This window comes from Furipterus horrens, unplaced genomic scaffold (genome assembly GCF_987537825.1).
Source record: "Furipterus horrens unplaced genomic scaffold, mFurHor1.1.pri manual_scaffold_2, whole genome shotgun sequence".
Classification (NCBI taxonomy): Eukaryota; Metazoa; Chordata; class Mammalia; order Chiroptera; family Furipteridae; genus Furipterus; species Furipterus horrens.
Genome location: NW_028327172.1, coordinates 195,340,561 through 195,361,012, shown reverse-complemented (window position 1 = coordinate 195,361,012; position 20,452 = coordinate 195,340,561). Strand labels below are relative to the sequence as shown.

General features: G+C 38.6%; 1 protein-coding gene across 1 annotated transcript in view; it reads left to right on the top strand.

Annotated features, from left to right (window-relative positions):
* Window positions 1-18,693, top strand: part of PGM2 (phosphoglucomutase 2) — a 29,472-nt gene extending 10,779 nt beyond the window's left edge. The window contains exons 4-14 of the mRNA XM_090266990.1: window positions 534-618; window positions 2,588-2,671; window positions 2,802-2,995; window positions 4,080-4,269; window positions 4,986-5,083; window positions 6,474-6,654; window positions 6,744-6,837; window positions 8,103-8,232; window positions 8,946-9,135; window positions 13,480-13,613; window positions 18,075-18,693. Of these exons, the coding sequence (XP_090123116.1) occupies window positions 534-618; window positions 2,588-2,671; window positions 2,802-2,995; window positions 4,080-4,269; window positions 4,986-5,083; window positions 6,474-6,654; window positions 6,744-6,837; window positions 8,103-8,232; window positions 8,946-9,135; window positions 13,480-13,613; window positions 18,075-18,177 (1,483 nt within the window). The 3' untranslated portion in view covers window positions 18,178-18,693. The remainder of the gene's footprint in view (window positions 1-533; window positions 619-2,587; window positions 2,672-2,801; window positions 2,996-4,079; window positions 4,270-4,985; window positions 5,084-6,473; window positions 6,655-6,743; window positions 6,838-8,102; window positions 8,233-8,945; window positions 9,136-13,479; window positions 13,614-18,074) is intronic.
* The last annotated feature ends 1,759 nt before the right edge of the window (window positions 18,694-20,452 follow it).

Sequence of the window (20,452 nt, the reverse complement as noted above, 5' to 3'; positions counted from 1 at the left end):
GCTAGAGTTTTTCAGTCTCTGCACTATTGACATGTGACTTCCTACCAGACCAGATAATTCTTTGTTGTGAGGGACTGCATTATAGGGTGGTTAGCAGCATCCCTGACTCACACCCACTAACTAACTCCCAGTAGAACCTCGCCCCTACTCCCTATGACAACCAGAAATGTCTCCAGACATTTCAGATGCCCCATGGGGGCAAAATCTCCCTCCACCGAGTACCACTGAGATAGACAGGGAATTGAAAGATTCAGGTGTCGGTTTGGCTCAGCTGCTAAGTGAGTGTTACACACGTTATCTGGCCTTCTCTGGCTTTAGTCCTACTTCTATAAAACAAAGGGGTCAAATAAGGGGACTCCTAAGGTTTATCCGTCTTCATTGTTCTATACCAATGGAAATATAATAAATATTTTCCTTGATGTGGATGCTATACTCAGCCCAAAGAAGTAGCTGGTCATTCATTTCCTTCGTTACTGTCACCCGTGGTCCTGACAACTCGCTGTCCTTTGTCCCCTGTCACACCGCATTTCTAGATTTGCCCGACTTGCTGCAACCACGTTCATCACGCAGGGGATTCCTGTGTACTTGTTCCCTGATATAACCCCAACCCCTTTTGTGGTAAGTAACTGGTTCATTTTATAATTTCCTGTCACAGGGTTGGGGATGGGACATGGCTGAATTTTATAGGCTTCAGTGCTGTTGGGAATGAGGTATTTGAATGACAGAAGAGCTCCTGGGCATTTATTGGGCATCCTTTCTTCTCCCCAGGAATGTTTCTCTTACATCCTAGTAGTATTTCTCTGGTATTCAACTTTTGATTCATCGGTATTGATTTTTTAAGTACAGTTTTTCATTTTGCTTGCCTTCAAAGGATATTTTAGCTAGTTAGGAAAATGTCTTTTGTATGTATATTTTTTAAAAATTTGTTTTGGAGTTCTTTTTCCCAGCTGTCCCATTTAAAAAACTTCTTGTGTCTAAATCTGAATTCACCTCCAATCGTGTTTTGCCATGAATATTTTTGACAAGTTGGTGCACCAGCTTTTTATACAAATGTACATTCTAAATATTAGTCATGGCCAGTACAGAAAGCATGCTTGGCATATTTTAGTAAGATTTTAGTCAAATACTTAATGTAGCAGAATCTAAAGAAAAGGACCGTAGAGACTGTGGCAGCTGTTGTTTTTAAGTAGATAGAACTTTTAAGAGTGGGGCCAGATGCTAAGAATGTATTTTTTAGAAATTAAGCCAAAAACATGATTTAAATGCAGTTACTTGACATCAAGTAGAAATGAAAGTGTGCAGATAGATACAGGAGAAGTAATGTCCATTGGTTCTGTGTTGACTGACTGGTTCTGTGTTGACAGGTAGATATAGCACCTTCAAGACTGTACAATGAATAACATAGTAGACAATGTCACATTCAAATATGGTTCAGGTTTTATTGTTTCATGGAAAAATCACATTGTTTTCAAGCATCCTTGGTCTTCTGTACTATATGAGTGTTAATAGCAATTATTTTTATATCAGATGTGAATTAAATGTGTGTCTCGTGATCATTTCCTTTTGCATGGAGTGGCTCTCCCCTTTTCTTTGCTCCAGGACACATAGAGGATGTGAAGAAACTCCTAAGGGGACAGATAGGCACACTGATCCTTAATGGGAGGGTGGAGGGAACAGATGGTTAGAATCTCAGGTTGCCTGTAAATGGAGAATTTCATGTGCACCCATAGCGGGGACAAGCCTACCCTCCTTCCATTTTGAGAAGTGGTCTTGTAAAAGTGGGAGCCAAATAGAAATACAAGAAAGAGAGATTTTTATTCTGGAGGGGAAAATAAATGAGCCAGATATAAGAGCCCTCTTTATTTCTTCTACTTTTTTTCTTAAAAGCAAGTGGTGGGTGGAGGGAAGAAGAAAAAGCAGTTGGAGAAAATAAACTGAATTCATAAGCTTCTGTCCGAAAAAGAAGGCTTAAAAAAATGTGAAATGGAAGATTAGACCATCAATTGATTTGGAGAGTTTTCTAGCTTTAGCCAGTAGAAGACCATGAAAAGAAGGCACCTAGCAAAGTATTCTCCTTTCTTAATAGGGTACATATCCCAGAATTTTGAGCAGTGAGCTAGTTCTAAGGGTAATAATAGTGCACTGCTTGGGCCCTGGCCAGATGGCTCGGTTGGTTGGAGCATCATCCTGTACACCTAAGGGTTGTGGGTTCAATTCCCAGTCAGGCCACATACCTAGGTGGCAGGTTCCATCCTCTGTCAGGGTTTGGTAAGGAAGGCAACTGATCAGTGTTTCTCTCAAACACATCAGTGTTTCTCTCTCTCCCTCTCTCTTTCTCTCTCTCTTTCTCCCCTCTCCTTTCCTCTGTCTCTAAAATCAATTGACATGTTCTTGGGTAAGGATTAAAAGTCACCTTTAAATAAAAAAAGAGTATACTGCTTGGGTATTGCATGAAAACACTGAATGAGATGCTACTATATATATATAAAATGTTTATTAAAGGGGAACAAATTGGTACAAACAATATACAATAGGCATTAAGTGTACCTGGTGTGCTGTTTAAACTGTGCTTGTTTCCCACTGACAGCCCTACACAGTGTCACATTTGAAACTTTGCGCTGGAATCATGATCACTGCCTCCCACAACCCGAAGCAGGATAATGGCTATAAGGTATTTTTATTTTGGTGTCCACGGGTATGTCCGTCTATGTGAAGCATAAACCTTTACAATTTGGGAGTGCAGGGTATGGCTGCTTTTCCACGAACCCTTAGCTGTCTGGCCATGTTCCTGCGTTCTCCAGGTCTATTGGGATAATGGAGCTCAAATCATCTCTCCTCATGATAAAGGGATTTCTCAAGCTATTGAAGAGAATCTGGAGCCATGGCCTCAAGCTTGGGATGACTCTTTAATCGATGGCAGTCCACTTCTTCACGACCCAAGTGCTCCCATCAATAAGGACTACTATGAAGACCTTAAAAAATACTGTTTTCACAGGTAAACGGATTGTAAACTCACCTCACAACAAAGCAGATCTGGGAGCCTTTCCTCCGTCCTCTGATTCAACTTCACAAAGATGAAGGGCTTCCAGCTTAGGGCTACTCCAGGGAGCTCTGGAGCAGTTACTGAAGTACTTGTTTGCATGTGTTCTTGTGTGCGCGTGCGCACGTGCCTACGAATACACGTTTCCATGGAACGTGTATCCTTAGGGACATTTCTAGCATCAGAATTGTATATGCATTTACAAAGTTGATAATGGTTTACAAATTGCTCTCCAAAAATGTCAATGCTAGTTGACACTTATACCAATGGTATGTTATCCACACATTCTTACCTACACGGAGTATTATCAGATTTCTCATGTTTCCCAATTTGCTAGATGAAGTAAATATCTCACTTTATTTGCATGCTTATAAATAACCTATTCTTCATATTTATTTAATCTATATTTTTCTATGTATTCATTGTTTTTCATTTGTGAAACCTCTTTGCTTATATAGAAAACTAGACTTCATTATTTCCAAATATTTTCCTTTCCATTGTTACCTTTGGAATTTTTTATTGAATCTTTTTGCTGAATTTTTAAAAAAATTTGATAATGTTTATCAGTTTTTTAATTTATGACTTCTGGGTTTTGTGTCATATTTAAGAATACTCTCTTCACAAGAAGATTATAAAAACAATCACCGCCACCCCCATTTTTTTTGACTTGCATGTTTATATTTTGTAATGTTTAAGTATTTTGAGTCACTGGTGATTTTTAATTTTATATGAGTTGCGAAGTAGAAAAGCAAATTAGGTTTTTTTTTAACGGTTTGCAGTTGTAGCAACATATTAAATTGAAGAATCTATTCTTCTTTGACCAATTGGAAATATTACTTTTATCAAACAATTTCTAATACTAATTTTGTTTCAATTTTTTATAAAATAGAATTAGAAAGATCCTTTGTTGTCTTGTACATTTGTATTATATTGATGTCTTACATTCTGAGGGATCTGGTTCCTTGATATTTTGCAAACCTTCTAGTTTTGAGAGTCATGTTTGTACATTTTATCATCCACATGGTGTGTCTGCTTCTAGGAGTCTGAACAGGGAGACCAAGGTGAAGTTCGTGCACACCTCTGTCCACGGTGTGGGCCACCACTTTGTGCAGTTGGCCTTCAGGGCTTTTGACTTCATTCCTCCTGAGGCTGTTCCCGAACAGAGAGATCCTGACCCGGAGTTCCCAACCGTAAAATACCCGAATCCCGAAGAGGGTAAAGGTGTCTTGGTAACCTAATATTTTTAATTATAATATTTACATCTTATACTCAAACCTATGACTCTCAAGTAAAATGAGGTTTTTTATGTGCTTTCATTATACTGAACAGAAATAATTTTATCATTGGAAATATTTATATTTATTAACCTATCATCCAGTTCTTAAAGGAACTCTGAAATTAGATTATCTTTGCATCAGGATATGAGGGCTGAAATCCAAATGCTTTAAATTTAATTAATTAAATTTAATTTAAATTGAAGTTCTGTGCTTCTGTAGTGCCAAAAAGAAACGGTAATAGAATGGCAATTTATCCCATAGTTTTTATTCCTTAATTGTCATTTTTCTGATATGAAGAGGTGCTATTTAAATTATGGTTCCTTCAACCTTATTAAAGGGTAGGGTAACAGTGATACTCAGTGAGTCAGTTTATTTTGGTTTGTTTGTGAGGTTGATCACAGGCAAAGCCTGGAAACACCAGTCCAAACATGCCTACGCTATCAGATGTGGGGTGAATCCCAAGGGCAGGCTGGGGTCATGCACTGATGCTCCCATGATCTGACCTCGTTTAGGAAGTAATATGTGCCCAGCCATGACCAGCTCCAGAAATAAAATTCAGCCTTAGTTTGGAACAAGTTCTCTTTTAGTTCTTAACTAACTGAACGTTTTCAAAGACTGCAGTATGCTTGATTCTTGATTGAAGTACTCCTTTTTCTGCTTTTTTTCAGACTTTATCATTTGCTCTGGCTGACAAAATCAAGGCCAAAATCATTTTAGCAAATGACCCAGATGCTGATAGACTTGCTGTGGCAGAACAACAGGACAGGTACAGATCAATTATGATTATCTGCATAATAGAAAATATAAAGGGTGACCCCCTTGGCAGTCAGTTGTTTCTGGGAGTCTGGACCTATTTGGAAAAATTTCCCTTTTACTTTGCAAATGATCAGCTCACCAAATTTCTGTCAAGTCCTTCAACATAGAGCAAGGTGCCGATATGGGGGCCACAGGATTGCTGTGCAGGCATAATGTAGATTAAACCCACCCAGTGTGAACCTGGAATTGAAATTACTATCTGTTACCCTCCCTCATTTTATCATTGATTGTATTGTGATTAATGACTCAGTGCCTAATGAGGGCAAAATACTTTGCTTACTGCTGGCTTTATAGTTCTGTATTTGCCAGTGGGTTTGGTAAGAAGCTGGACCTTAAAGGAAATGTTGAATTTATGTTGAGCAGACTAGAGGGGAACACCTGCAGAGTGCTGACAGTGTCTAAGGCAAGTTTGACGGTAGAGTTTGTGGACAGGAGTGGTAGGTAGGTGTGGGGTGGGGGTGTTGTTGAAAGCAGTTTCGGGTGTCAAACAGCATTATGTGATGTTTGGGGAACAGTGGGGTGTTATCAAAAGGTTAGGGTTTTAGATTATGATCAAACAGGTTCAATTCCGTATCAGTTTTTAGAAAATTAAGCTAAGGGGGTATGTGCTGAAGTGTGAGCCGTGTGTCTAGCCGTGTGACCTGCAGAGAGGAAGATGAGTCGCACCCATGTTTCTGGTACTCCCCGTTGTAGCACCGAGCCCGATCATAAGGAGTGCTAAGCTGCTGCCCTCTCGGAGCCAGCAAGACTGACCGAAAATTAAGATTTACACACTATTATACGTGAGGATCTTGTCAGCATAGTTCTGTTATGTTTAAAAACATCTGTTGCAGAAGACTTAAGAGAGAAGGAATTATACATCATCATTGACATACAGTGGTCCCTCTCTATATCGCGGTTCACTTATCGCGGCCTCACTGTATCATGAGATTTTAAAAAATATTATATTTAATTATTTATTGCAGATTTTTTGCTATATCGCGGGATTTTGCGGTACTGTGCAGTAAATACTAAAATAAATGTAAGGCTCCTACTTCACGGATTTTCGCCTATCGTGGGGGGTCTAGAACATAATACCCGTGATAAGTGAGGGATCACTGTACTTATTTTATATGCTCTTCAAAGGCTGGATGTTTGTCTAGGTAAACTGGCTGAGACATGGGAGCTGCTCAGATGTTTGTGAAGTGCCAGTCAGATTTCTGGCCAGCTGTTTAAAGAGGAATAACAAAAGCTGTCCTCCAGAAACTACTCTGAGCCTTGTTTGGCTTAAGTGCCTGTCCCAGTGACTCCCAGTGTCTCGCTGAAGATCACAGCAGGGTATGGCTTGTTTTTTCTTTCAGTGGTGAATGGAGAGTGTTTTCGGGCAATGAGCTGGGGGCCCTCTTGGGCTGGTGGCTCTTTACTTCTTGGAAAGAAAAGAACCAAGATCACAGTGCCCTCAAAGACACGTACATGTTGTCCAGCACCGTCTCCTCCAAAATCTTGCGGGCCATTGCCTTAAAGGAGGGTTTTCACTTTGAGGTAAGGTTCCTGGGGGACATGGCTTTCCCCTTTCTTTCGCACTGTAGAAGGTCTAAGGCACCTCTTTCTCTTTTGGATTATTCCTTTAGGAAACACTAACTGGCTTTAAGTGGATGGGAAACCGAGCGAAACAGCTAATAGACCAGGGGAAAAATGTCTTATTTGCGTTTGAAGAAGCTATCGGTAAGAAGTGATATGATGAGCATAAACTCCGTTAATATGTAGAATGCAAATACGTGGGGAAGGATGTGGGTTTGGATTTTTGGGTGCAAAGAATCAACGTGAAACAGGAGCGCACAGTTTGCTTTGCTTCTGTGGTATTGAAAGAGCATTGAACTGTCCTACCTTTAAATTGGCATCTCAGATTTTTTTTTCAGCTAAAAATATCTCATAAGCACGCGAGCCACTAATGTAAGCAAGTGAATCCTTTCCCCAGATGACTTAAGACAATGGTGTTCTGCACATGGCTGCTGGTCACTTAAGAATCCTCATATTTGGGGAGCTATGATGTTTCCTCAACTGTGCTGTTAATATCCAGCCTTATATAGTTTGCTCCTCCTCCACAAGTGCTATGCGAAGGTCCCTCCAGAGGAAAGGAGATGCACGGTTACGGTTCCTTCATCAAAGTCATTGTCTCCTGAAAGGACGACCCCAAGCCCAGCCAGAATGACCGAAAAACACTTGTTTTAAATTGTCAGTAGGAATAAGCAGACAGGAGAGTGAACTATAGAAACCTGAAATTCATGTTTGTGCTGGGGATGTTTTAGCTATTAATTTATAAAAGCCATGACACATTATACTTGTTTTATAATATGAATTCTTCTGATTCATCTGTCTTATTTCCTGCAGTACACACAAAATTTAATCAAATGAGGTGCAGTTGCTCAGCTTTGTTCTTTTGTTGTTACAATTGGCAGTCTTGTCTTTCTATAGATTTTTATTATAAAATATCTTTTTACATTGGTTTATGAAATATGTATTGCATATCGACTACACAGGGATTCTGAAAGAAATGAATATGGACCTTAGCCAGCAGCAGCTTCTAAGGATCTAGATAAATAACCACACCAAAGAGGACAGGTCAGGTATCAAGAGGAATAATATAACTCTCAAGAATGATGGGGATTCAGCAAAGACAGAATAAACCTTGGCTAGAACAGTTGGGGACAATTTTGTGGGAGCTGGAGAAGTTTGGGCTGGACCTAGGAGACAAGCACATTTGTCTAGGAGGAAGACTCTCCTTACAGGTTATTCAACAAATACTTCTTGAAGACCTGGTATGCACTAGGCACTGTGCTAGATTCTTAAATATAGTAATGGTAAATGAGAATAATCCATACTTACAGTGTACAACCTCTTCTGTGATAGGATGCATACAGACACGTGCACACACAGTGTTATAAAAGAACCCACTTCTGAGCATCTGTGTCTGACTCGTGTCTTTGCAGGATATATGTGCTGCCCTTTTGTTTTGGACAAAGATGGAGTCAGTGCTGCTGTCATAAGTGCAGAGTTGGCTAGCTTTCTAGCAACCAAAAATTTGTCTTTGTCTCAGCAGCTAAAGGCCATCTATGTTGAGTAAGTTTCTACCGACCATTTAATTGAAGTAATATGTTTTGATTAGTTACAGGTGTACAACACAATAATTTGATATATGTATATATTGTGACATGACCACCACAATAAGTTTAATTAACATGCAAATATTAACACGAGGTAATATTTTAAACCTATTATGTTCTTATGTATGAGATACTAATATTATTTCTAATGCCCTTCCTTTAGTTATATATTCTATTTCTTATGACAATGAAACAAGAGATTATCTTTTCCTTTTGATGCTTAACCACTTAGTAGTAAGTTACCATTTGTGATGGCATTAATCTTTACTAAATAAGAACATTAGTTGCAGAATGTGATTTTAAGTGTCTGATACCAAAAAAAGATTAAATATGTTCATGAAACATCTATTTAGTCTTTATGGAAATTACTCAACTCTGCCTTTGTAGTGCAAAAGCAGCCAGACACAGAACATAATGTAATGGGCGTGGTGTGGCTGCGTTCCAGTAACAGGTTTACTTATAAATAGAGGCTGAAAGCAAGGTAGCAGATCGGGGATCCCTGGGATAAAGTGCTGTACCTATTTTTACTGCTAAGTTACTCGTTTGAAGCTAGTCAGGGTCATTTGTTTTAGTAAGTATTTTAGAATATACCGGTTGCTGCCTGTTCTGTATATACTATGCAGAATCATTCATTCCTCATCTTGCCTCTATTTGTATTTGTCTTGATAGGTATGGCTACCATATTACCAAAGCGTCATATTTTATCTGCCATGATCAAAGCACCATTAAAAAATTATTTGAAAACCTTAGAAACTATGATGGGAAAAATAATTATCCAAAAACTTGTGGCAAATTTGAAATTTCTGGCATTAGGGACCTCACCACTGGCTATGATGACAGCCAACCTGATAAAAAAGCTGTGAGTAATGTCTGCTTTCATCAAACTCTTTTCTATGTACCTTCTATTATGCTTTAAAAAGCTTAACATACAGCATTGTGATCCTGTGAGTTATAGTAAGAAAAACATAGTTAGTACTTTGTCCCCTTTTCTGGCACAGAGCTCCTAAGACCCTTAGAATTTCATAAAGTGATGAGAGCATAAAGGTGTCTTAGGTTGATAAGGTGACTTTTGGAAAGCATCCAAGGATGGGGGCTGCTTGCCAAGAAAAGCAACCAGGTGACCAGAGTCGGAACGTCCAGTCTCACCCAAACTGCCAGGAAGGGGAAAGGGGGTGGGGATTGAGTTTAATCACCAGTGGCCAGTGATTGAAGCTGTGCATATGTAATGAAGCCTCCGAATAAATCCAAAAGGACAGGGGTTTGGAGAGCGTCTAGGTTGGCGAACAGGTGGGGATTTGGGGAGAGTTGCAAGCTCGTAGAGGGCATGGAAGCTCCTCGCTCTCTTCCCATACGTTGCCCTGTGTCTCTCTTCCATCTGGCTGTTTTGAGTCACATCATTTTATAATAAATGAGTAATCTAGTACGTGATATGTTTATTTGAGTTGGGTGAGCTGCTCTAGCAAATTAATCAAACCCAAAGAAAAGGTCTTTGGAACCTCTGATCCAAAGCCAGTGAGAAGCACAGGTGACGACCTGGACTTGCGACTGGCACCTGCGGGGAGTGGCGTGCAGGGGCAGTTTTACAGGACTGAGCCGTTAACCTGTGGGATCTGATTCTCTCTCAGGTAGATAGTGTCAAAATTGAGTTCAACTGCAGGACACTGGGTGGTATTGGAGAATTGCTTGGTTGTGTGGGGAACCCTCTTCATCCAATCCATAGTTGGAATTGGGAGCAAAACCATTTTAATTATATAATTATTGAAGCTGATTTCCGGGCACTTAGACATTACTATAAATAAGCTATGTAAAGTTAAAAATCATAGCCTAGAACTAAAAGGGTGTGCACTAGTCATCTCAGCCAATGCCATCATTTAACACGTAAGGAAAACAATAATCAGAGGTGCGGGGTCTGCCTGAGGTCACAGAGCTGGTTGGTGATGGTCGGGGTACCATCTGCAGCTTCCGATTCCAGGTCCCTCTTTTCCTTTGTCTCAGTAGTTCTCAGTCTTGAAACAAGCATCAGAGTCATCGGGCTGCCTGGTTATCATGCCAAGTGCTGCAGCCCAACCTTGGTGTTTCTGAATGAGTCGGTCTGGAGTAGGGACCAAAAACTTGTCTTTCTTACAAGCTCCCCACTGATGCTGGTGCTCCTGGTCCAACTTTGAGAACCAGTGTTTGCTTCCTACTTTGTTTTACCCTGTTCTCTTAATGTCTGGGAGCTATTAGCTGTGAAGCATGAGATTACATCCTTCACACTGTATGGATCCCCACTAGAGTCAAAAGAAGGCTCAAAAATGGCAGGAGAGTATTGTTAACTATGGTAGGAGGTAGGGGAAGGAAAGTAAGAATATCCATATCAGATATTAGACATTTTCTATGTAATTTTTAAAATTTTTTAAAGATTTTGCTTATTTGTTTTTAGAGGAGAGGGAGGGAGAAAGAGAAGAAACATTGATGTGCAAGAGATACATCGATGGTTGTCTAAAGCACACCTCCAACTGGGGACCTGGCCTTCAACCCAGGCATGTGCCTTGACTGGGAATCAAACCAGTGAACTTTCGGTTCTCAGGCCCAACACTCAATCCACTGAGCCACACCAGCCTGGGCTCAATATTTTTTATTCTTATCAACGCACAATATATTTTAAAAAGATACACTGTATTAAGAGTTGCAATGCAACATGGGAGCTCCCACCACTGCTGTCTCATTGTCAAGCTGCCGACAGCCACCGTCCCTCTTGGTTTTTCTCCTGGTGTTTACCACCCGGTTCCTAAATAATGTGCTTATACAGTGATGTTGTGACTTACAGGTTATTAGACTTCATTAATTTTCTGTTACAGAGATAAGGATTAACTCTTACACTTGCAGCATTCACTGTTGCCCTCCCTCCCCTGTCCTCGCAGTACATTTAAGCCATAACTCTGGGTGACATCGGATTCTGTGCTTGAATTATGATGACTAGTAACTGTTGTTTCCTGCTTAGCTCAGTAATGTACCTGGATTAGGTTCCCCTGATTTGTATGAAGAATTGTTTTTCCTCTAATTAACTGTTCCTTTGTTCTTTTGATTGCTTGGATTTCTATGTAACTATCACCAGTTCTTCCCACATCTTTCATGTATTATACCTCTCAGTAGGGTTTCCACATGGTCTAGCCTGTGGGTTTTCTTTTGCTTCACCACTCACCAGGTTGAGTCCCTTACTCCCAGACCCCATGACTACCTCCTTCTGTATTAATTTTCCTAATCCACATCCTCTAGTAACTTCCTAAGAAAAAGGGAACGGGAGGTAAATTTGAGACACGTAGGTCTGGAAATGTCTCACTCTTCCTTCAGACTTCACTGGCTCTCAGTTTTGAAAGTATCACTCCATTATTGTGTGGCTTCCAGGACTGTTGTTGAGCATTCATTCATTCATTCATTCAGGAGCAAGCTGAGGCCTACTGTGTGCTGCATACAGGGATGTTGATGCCATACGTAGTCAGTCCTTTTCATGCCTTGTTTTTTTCTCTATGGGAAGGTTTTAGGAAGTTTGGATTCTAAAATTTCAGGGACATACTTTAGAGTGGGTCTCTTTTTATTCCTTTCTGTAGACACTCAGTGAGTCTTTGTTGGTTTGTAGAGTCATTTCTTTTAGTTCTGAGAAATTATCTTGATTTTCGCGTCAGAGCAGGCTGGCTGGCTGGATGGTTGTTTTTCAAATAAACTCTTCCCTGTGTTTTCTGTTTTCCTTTTTTCGATGAGTTTTTACTTCGATGCTGGTCCTCCAGGACCAATGTTCTATTACCCATGTTTGTTTCCTTCCTATTGCCCATCTGTGTTTCCTTGTCCTACTTTTTGGGAGATTTCCTCAGTATTAACTTACCATGCTTCTGTTAACTCTCTAGTTCAGCTTTTAGTCTCTAACTTGTTAAAAATAACATCCTATTCTTGTTTCATTATATAATATCGTAATGCTTTTAAGGATATTAATCATAGCTTTTTAAAAAAATGGAGCTCCTTTTTTGCTCTTTATTTTCTTTCCCCCCAAGTGTCTTTTTTTTTTTTTTTTTTTTTTAATTTGTTTGTTTTGGACTCTGTCTTTTATTTGCTGTCTTTTCTCCAAAGTCTGGTAAACCTTAATGGTCCTTTGGGCACTAAGAAGCTGATTGGAAGCTCTGTGTATGTGGACAAGCCTTACATCATCTGACATACTTCACTCTCGAGAGGTTGGATAACAAATTAACTTTTGTTTGGGGACCCCATCAGGGGGAGCCTAGCTTGCATCCTCATCTCTTGTTTGAGGGCTCTACATTGGATGCTGAGGCCCTTTAAGTGGTGGAGAGGTCCTGGGGGAATGGGAAGAGAGGACTAGCATTCATTGTGGACTCCAACTTAATCTCTTTCTCCACGGTGCCTGGTGTCCCCAGCTCCTGAGCCTTTCAGGTTCCATTACACCAGGGAATTAAACCATCTCTATGAGCTAGCTGGTTGCCTGACCATGTGGGCAGAGGGTGAGGGTCTGCCTTTGCCTCTCTCTGGTTCTTCGCGTTACCTGCTGCCTGTAGGTAGTGAGCTTGGCCAGGGTTCTGCGGAACACCTTGACTCGGTTCTTGTCTGTCGCCTGCAGGTGCTCAGCTGTCCTCCTGTGTCCCATCAGGTCAGTTCTGCTCCTCCATCTGTTTTCTGACTGCCGGGATAGGTTGGCAACCTCATCCACTGCTGTTTCCTTTTTTCCTCTTTGCCCCTGTGTTTGTTTGGTGTTTTATACTTCTGTCATTTTAGTGGGGCTTTGAGAGCAATCAGCTATGAATACATCTGCTAGAGGCTTTTTTTGTTTGTTTGTTTATGGACTTCTTTTGCAAAGTTAAAGAAGGTCTAATGTTTTTTCTTTTTTTGTAATGTATTATTAATCTCTTTAAACCAAGTTCTTGTGAAATGATGTATTTCAATTTTAGTAAAGCTTTAGTTTTAATGAACAAAACAGAGAAGGTTAAAAAGCCTAATATACAAAGTTACTTAATTTTCACAAATTTTCTTATTCCTGTTATCTAGTATCTCATTTTATATGGAGAACCTTTCCAGGTTTTCTCAAAAAATGTTCTTCTTTCTGAACCAATATATTTGTTTGGCATTTATTTTCTTGCTTATCCAGGGGAAACTGTTATTTAGGTCAGAAGAGTTCTTGTCACCACTTAAATTTACAACATGTGTCATTCATTCCTAGGTTCTCCCTACTAGTAGAAGCAGCCAAATGATCACCTTTAGCTTTGCCAATGGCTGCGTGGCCACCATGCGGACCAGTGGGACAGAGCCCAAAATCAAGTACTATACGGAACTGTGTGCCCCGCCTGGGAACAGGTAGGATGTGGATGGGCAGCTGTGCGGTTGTTAGTCCCGTAAACTTCCCAGTTGGTTCTATTCAAATGCTAAGTGAAACATTTCATCTTCGCAATATGTCGGATAATTAAGAAGGTTGTTTCAGAATCTCCAGCAATATTGTGACATTTAACAGCTGCTTGAAGCGTCCAGGGACAAGAGTGTTCACTTTTGTCTTAGTTATTATACTTCTTTTTCTCTCCCAACTTTTCTTTGTATGAGGAAATTTAAGAAGAGCCAATATCAGAAAGAGTCCTTGCCACCAAAGAACTGATGGTCTGGTAGCTTCGGGGTCATGTCTTTGTGACTATGGTAAAGGGTTTGAGTTGATCGCTTTCCAACAACAGTAACATTTTGAACTTTTAACAGCTGTGGTGTGTGTATTAGTTACCATGTAAATGTGAGACTTGCATACCCACTTAACCAGCAGTTAACTAGCCCTTCTCTATTTAGATTACAGTTACAAATCTGGAAAATTTTTCAGGTGAAGTCAACTCCATCCAATAGAAATAAAATGTGAGCCACATATACCATCTAAATTTTCTCTTAATGAATAGAAACACGTAAATTTAATTGTAATAATATTTTATTTATCTTAGTATATTTAAATGTTGTCATTACAAAATATAATCCATAACAAAATTTATTAATGAGATATTTTACATTTTTGTCACAGTAAGTCTTCAAAATTCATTTAGTATCCTACAACTTACCACGTATCTCAATTTAAGTGCCAATTTTTAAAAATACTTGACCCGTATGGTATTCCTTCACTTATCACGGGCATTACATTCTAGACCCCCCCGCAACAGGTAAAAATCCGCAAAGTAGGAACCTTACATTTATTTTAGTATTTATATATATTTTAAGGCTTTATAAACCCTTCCCACACACTTATAAACCATTCCCTGTCCCTTATTAACTTTTCCCACTCTCTTATTAACCCTTTCCATACTTTTGTAAGCACTACTTATGTTCTTAAACACATTCTACACTCTTAAACCCACAGAACTTTAACAACATGCATATACAGTACCTCAAAATCCCACAATATAGCAAAAAATCCATGTTAAATAATTAAATATAATATTTTTTAAAATTCTGCAATACAGTGAGACCTCGATAAGTGAACCGCGATATAGAGAGGGACTACTATATTCAGATTTCTTAAAATTTACAGTTGAAAAAGTAGATTTTGATACCCCAGTCATTCCAAACATACTTAAGTTTCCCAACAATTGAATCAAGTGTCAGTTTTTATATTTGAATTTCAATCAGTCAGATTTAAATGAAATTAAAAAATTAGGTTCTTGGTTGCACTAGGCACATTGCAAGCGCTCCATGTCCTCCCGTGGCCATTAGCTGCTGTAGCAGACAGCATAAGTCTAGGCAGTTGTGATGACATATGTGTACCAAAGTTTTGCTTGTCCAGTACAAGGGTTTTCTGGCTTTGAGTGAGATTTGCACTTTGTGGAAATAGAGGCAGAGGAAAATTTCTGAGCATCTTAAATTGGCAAGGCAATAGCAATTAAAATGTAGCAAATTATGGGGCTGGGAAACAATTGTTAAGGTTAGACTTTCCTTAGATGGGAGAAGTGAATGCTGATAGCAAAGCAAAAAATACTAAAGCAAAGCAAAACTGGAAACATGGAAACAAGAACTCGGAATGGTACCACTCTGGGTGTTTATTATAAGTGAAATAGCATTCCACACCCAGTGGGCCCTGAACTTTCTGAATAAGAGCTTCAGAACAATCATCAAAGTCATGATTATAGTTCTCAAACATCAAGATACTCAAATATATTTATGAGTCATGAGACTGTGCAATATATTTTGCTACAGATTCCCATTCAAATCCTTTTTGTGCTTAAAGGGCAAAAGCGACTTAAACAGATAAAACAGCTCATTTTCTAAGCGCTTTGCATTACCAATGTTTTATTGAATATTGTGCAAGTATCAGTGTTTCCATTTGGGTTGAATAACAAGCTATTTGCTAATATAGTGAGTATGATTTTCTGTTGACTTCTTTGTAATTCTTATTCTCACTTAGTGTTTTTATATTTCTGTCTTATCTCTTTTGAAAACAAATAGACATTAGTCCAGTTTATAGATGTTTTCTGTACTGTATATTTGTTTTTTTCTTTTCATTAGCCTGTGAAAATGTGTCTAATATTTCAGAAAACTTTCCTTTATAATAACAGTACTATTTAATGTTTAAGGATCTATGGTTCTTACATTTTCACATGGTTTATTGAATGGATTTCAATTCAAATACTGCTTTGTAAAATTGTCCTTTTATTACATTTATTGAACTGTTGCTTGCTTTTATTAACATTAAATGGGACCTGAGCACTAAGGCATCCATGGGTGTGCTATCAGGGCTGAAGCCACACACCTGATGTACGGCAGCAAGAAAGCCATGCCCAAAGTTTCCTTATTTTCTGATAACCTTAAATATTATTAATACAGTTGTATCATGAATTTTATTTATTCATAGAATTTCACAACCTCCTAGTCCTTTAGAATGCAAAATCTTTTTAATTAATTATTTATATTTTTTCAAGTCCTACTTTAAAAAAAATTTTGTTGTTGTTGGGGTCAATGTCTTTAGTTTTTATTTTGGAAAAATTTAAGCCTACAGAAATGTTGAAATAATGTAGTGAATATCACATACCCTTACTTAGACCAGGAGTTGGCAAGCCTTGCCTGTAAAGAGCTAAATAGTAAATATTTTAGGGTTTACAGGCCATATGGTCTCTGTTACAACTACTCAGCTCTGCTGTTATAGCAAGAAAACAGCTATATACATGAAAGAGTGGGTGTGGTTGTGTTCCAATAAAATTTTATTCACAGTAACAAGCCATAAGCCCTAATTTGCTTACACAAATCTAGAATTAGCATTTTGGGATATTTGCTTTCTCACCGTGTGTGTGTGTATTTGCCCTGAGACTTTTTAAAGTAAGTCACAGACTTCAATATGCACTCCTAAGAACAAGGACATTCTCTTACTATCTGAGGTTTAGATAATAATTATATCAGGCAGGGCTGTAACAGAAACAAAACCAGTAGGAGCTATATAGAGATATATCTCTCTATAGACATACTATGTATGTATATATAGTAAATTCACTGTTGAGTTTTAGTTTTAGGTATATTGTTGAAAAAAAACATACAATGATTATTAGTTATGTGCCTATGAGAATTTTTTTTTTCTTCAAAGCATATTTATGGGGGAAAAAAAGACCTGAGTGATTCCTTATGTACTTATGAAGCATAATTACTTTTTATGTTACCAGGCGGGTGGGCGGGGGGTGGATAATTATAATGAGAGCTACATTTATTGAGGTTTTTGGGCCAGGTTCTGTGCTAATTGTTTTATGTAATTTATCTCAATCTATACAACAACTCTCTTGGGAAGGCAAAGTCTTTATCCCAATTTTACAAATGAGGAATCTGGGCCTTCCAGCGGCAAAGCCACCTGCCCAAGGGCGCACCCTCGTAACCAGTGGAGCCAGGATTAGTAAAATGGATTAATGAAATGTAATAAATGGGTGTTTTAGTTGTACTACTTAGCTTTCACAATGTAAAAATGGTCTTAACTAATTACAAGAATTGCCATTCCCATTAAAATAAAGTTTGCGTATATTAAAGATGATCATGTATGAGGTAATGAAATTTTGAATTGAAGGCTTTAGTTTTTTACATCGGCTTTTTGGTTTTTGGCCTGACACAGGAGCTGCTGGAAAGCTGTCTCGTTACAAGTCTGTTTTACCTATCCTGTACCTTCCAGACATTTACATATGAATGAGTGTTTTCTGCAGGCTTGAAAACGTGATTTCCTTAGAAGGATCTAGCTCCCTAGATTCTTGGTTATATTTCAGCTCTGGCCCCTTTGTTCTGTAGGTAGAATAATACAGATAAATCCCAGGGTCTCAGTTTCTGGCATGTGCTGCGCAGGCCCACTAGTAGGGTCCCCATCTGTCCGTGCTAGGAAGGCCTTGCAGCTGCATCTGCCACTTAGATTCCAGTTGTGTGTGGGAAAACAGGATCAGGAACATCCTTATCCTGGGAGACCCAGGACAGGACAGATGTTGTTTGTAAGGTTCAGTAGGATTTAATGACAACTGGCCTTGTGAAAGTTTTCTCTGAACTCTTAGGTACAGACATTGCAGAGGAACTGCTAGGCCAGAACCGTGTTTCTTAAAAATTCTTTTGAGGACTGGAAAGGAATGATTTTTGTTTATGATTGAGACTTTGGGGAAAATAATGGACATTGACTCACGGGATTTTTTTTTTTTTTTTTGTCTACGTCAACAGAGGCTGAAGTCTCTGGTGTACTGGTTTGTCTGATTTAGCCCTCTTAAGGTTACATTTCAGTGTTACTTGATTAAAACATATCTTGGAGTCATCTTCTGATCTGGAATTCCCCCTCTTATTTTGCAGTGATCCTGAGCAGCTGAAGGAAGAACTAAATGAACTAGTCGCTGCTATTGAAGAACATTTCTTCCAACCACAAAAATATAACCTGCAGGCAAAGGCAGAGTGAAATACTCCAGCCTTGGGCACAATTACATTTACCTACAATTAAGTGGGACTTGATTTGTTCAGCATTATTTGTGAGGGCCAAATACTTTTAAACTGTCACTACAAATCAAATATTTATGTTTTTTTAATAGACCTACATTCTTCATTGTTTTGTGTTTGATCTTTAATGTAAAGGAAGAAAAGATGGGCAAGCCTGACACACCAACATGCCTATTAAAAGGTTGAGACTTGGCATCATCAGAATTTTTAAAAATGAAGATATAAAAAAATATATTATGGATATGCTTTAGTTAGAATAAATAAGATATGTATTTTCTCTATAATTCTTTTTATGAATAATTAAAATAGCCAGGTAGCCTGTATAGTTATGAAATTGGGGGCTGTCTTGCATAGGATACCCACATTGTTGCCCAGGCAGGCCCACTTCGCTGTACTGAGCTTCACAAGTGTTACGTTTTTTACAAACTGAAGGCAGAAACCTCCACCAGCAAAAAGATTACAACTCTCTTTAGTTCAATACTTGCTTTATTGTGGTGGTCTGGAACTGGGCTTGTGATACCTCTGAGGTACTCTCGCATGTATATGGGGTGGGCAAAAGCAGGTTTACAGTTAACGGTTGTTTGTATGGAACATAATACAATAATTAATAAGTAATAATCCAAAAATAAACATTGTGTTTCACGTGCTCACAACTGTAAACCTGCTTTTGATCACCCTGTATTTACATTTCTATCAATTGCTTATGAAGTGAAATAAATGAACAGATCAAATGTTGTATTCGTGTTTAGGGAAAATAGAATTTATATAAAGCTATAAAAAGGAGCAAAAGATACTTTAAGCAGATGAAGTTGTTTTTCCTAAATGCTTTTAGTTCTAATAATACACTTTATACATGTACATGTATGAGGGAAAATCAGCTTAACCATCTTTGTTCAAATGCATTAGCATTCATTGTACCTCTTTAAATCTTGAATCAAACAATTGGTTATTTGAAACTTGCAAATACTTTATTGTGCAGTGTTTTGCTCCAGCACAATTGAATTCTTGTTCCTGAGGCGTCAAGGATGATAAATAACTCTACCTGAATATGATTTTTTTTTTTACCTTGTTTGTACATACTCAAAGTCTAAAACTAGACTTTTCTATAATAGATTTTTTTGGGGGGGTTTATTATTTTAGTCTGTGCCTTCTACCCTCCTCATGACTGCTGGCATTATAACCAGCCTTCCAAAATGACTCCCATTGAGTGAGCACTCCTGAGGCAGGGCCAAGCTGCTGTTTCTATATTTTATGTATTTCATGTGATTTTCTATTTTTAAAGTGAATGATTGCCCATTATTTTTATTGTTAAGCTAAATGGTTATGAAATGTTTCAGAGCAATGAAAAATTATAATATTGTTGACAATCACTTTTCTAAGGTAAAGGAAAAAATGTTTTTATATCTTAGTCATGCGTAGCTTGTACCCTACCAGAAAGAACTTTTCAGTCTACAATATTCAATATATTCTGTCAGCCATTTCATTGCAGAAGCTCTGTGAATTTTGGGTTATAATGTTTTCAACTCTCAAACTGTACTCTGGAAAAAAAAAAAAAAAACAGATCTGTGTCCTCTCTATGGTTTTTTGAATATGTAAACTATGTCCCATCACAGAGTTTGTTCTGAAAATATAGACTTGATTGAGATCCAGTTCCACTGTCCTGGAGCTCACAGTCTAATTGGAGGGCTAATAAATAGCTGTCATACTTACAACTTCTATAATAGAGTTTTGCAAAGTACTCAGAAGTCAGAAGTGTGAGTCATTCTGCCCAGAGAAAGCCTCCCAGAAGAGGTAATGAATGAGCTGCTTCATCATTGGAGGTGAGCAGCAGCTGAACATGGAGTGGAAAGTCTTCCACGCACAGAGCCCAGCATTAACAGAAGTGTACAGGTGCTGGGATGTGTGTGCGTTTTGGGGGGGATGGTGGTGGGAAAACGGGACCCAGCTGTAAACCTCAGGACATACCCCACTCCTCTGTGGCTCAGGTGAGCAGGTGAGCAGTCGAACCTAAGAGGAGATACTCCTGACTACTTCTCACTTGTATTTCCAAGAAATAGCACACCATGGATGCTCACGAAGTATTTCTCAACTTGTTATTATGGGATGCAGGGTAGTGTAATTTGTGCATAAAGCTTGCAGCATAAGGCCCCTGGGTTCTAATTTTGGTCTGCTATAAATCAGCTCTGTGACCTTGGCCAAGTCATTTAACTTCTCCATATCAAATTTTGTTATTTTTT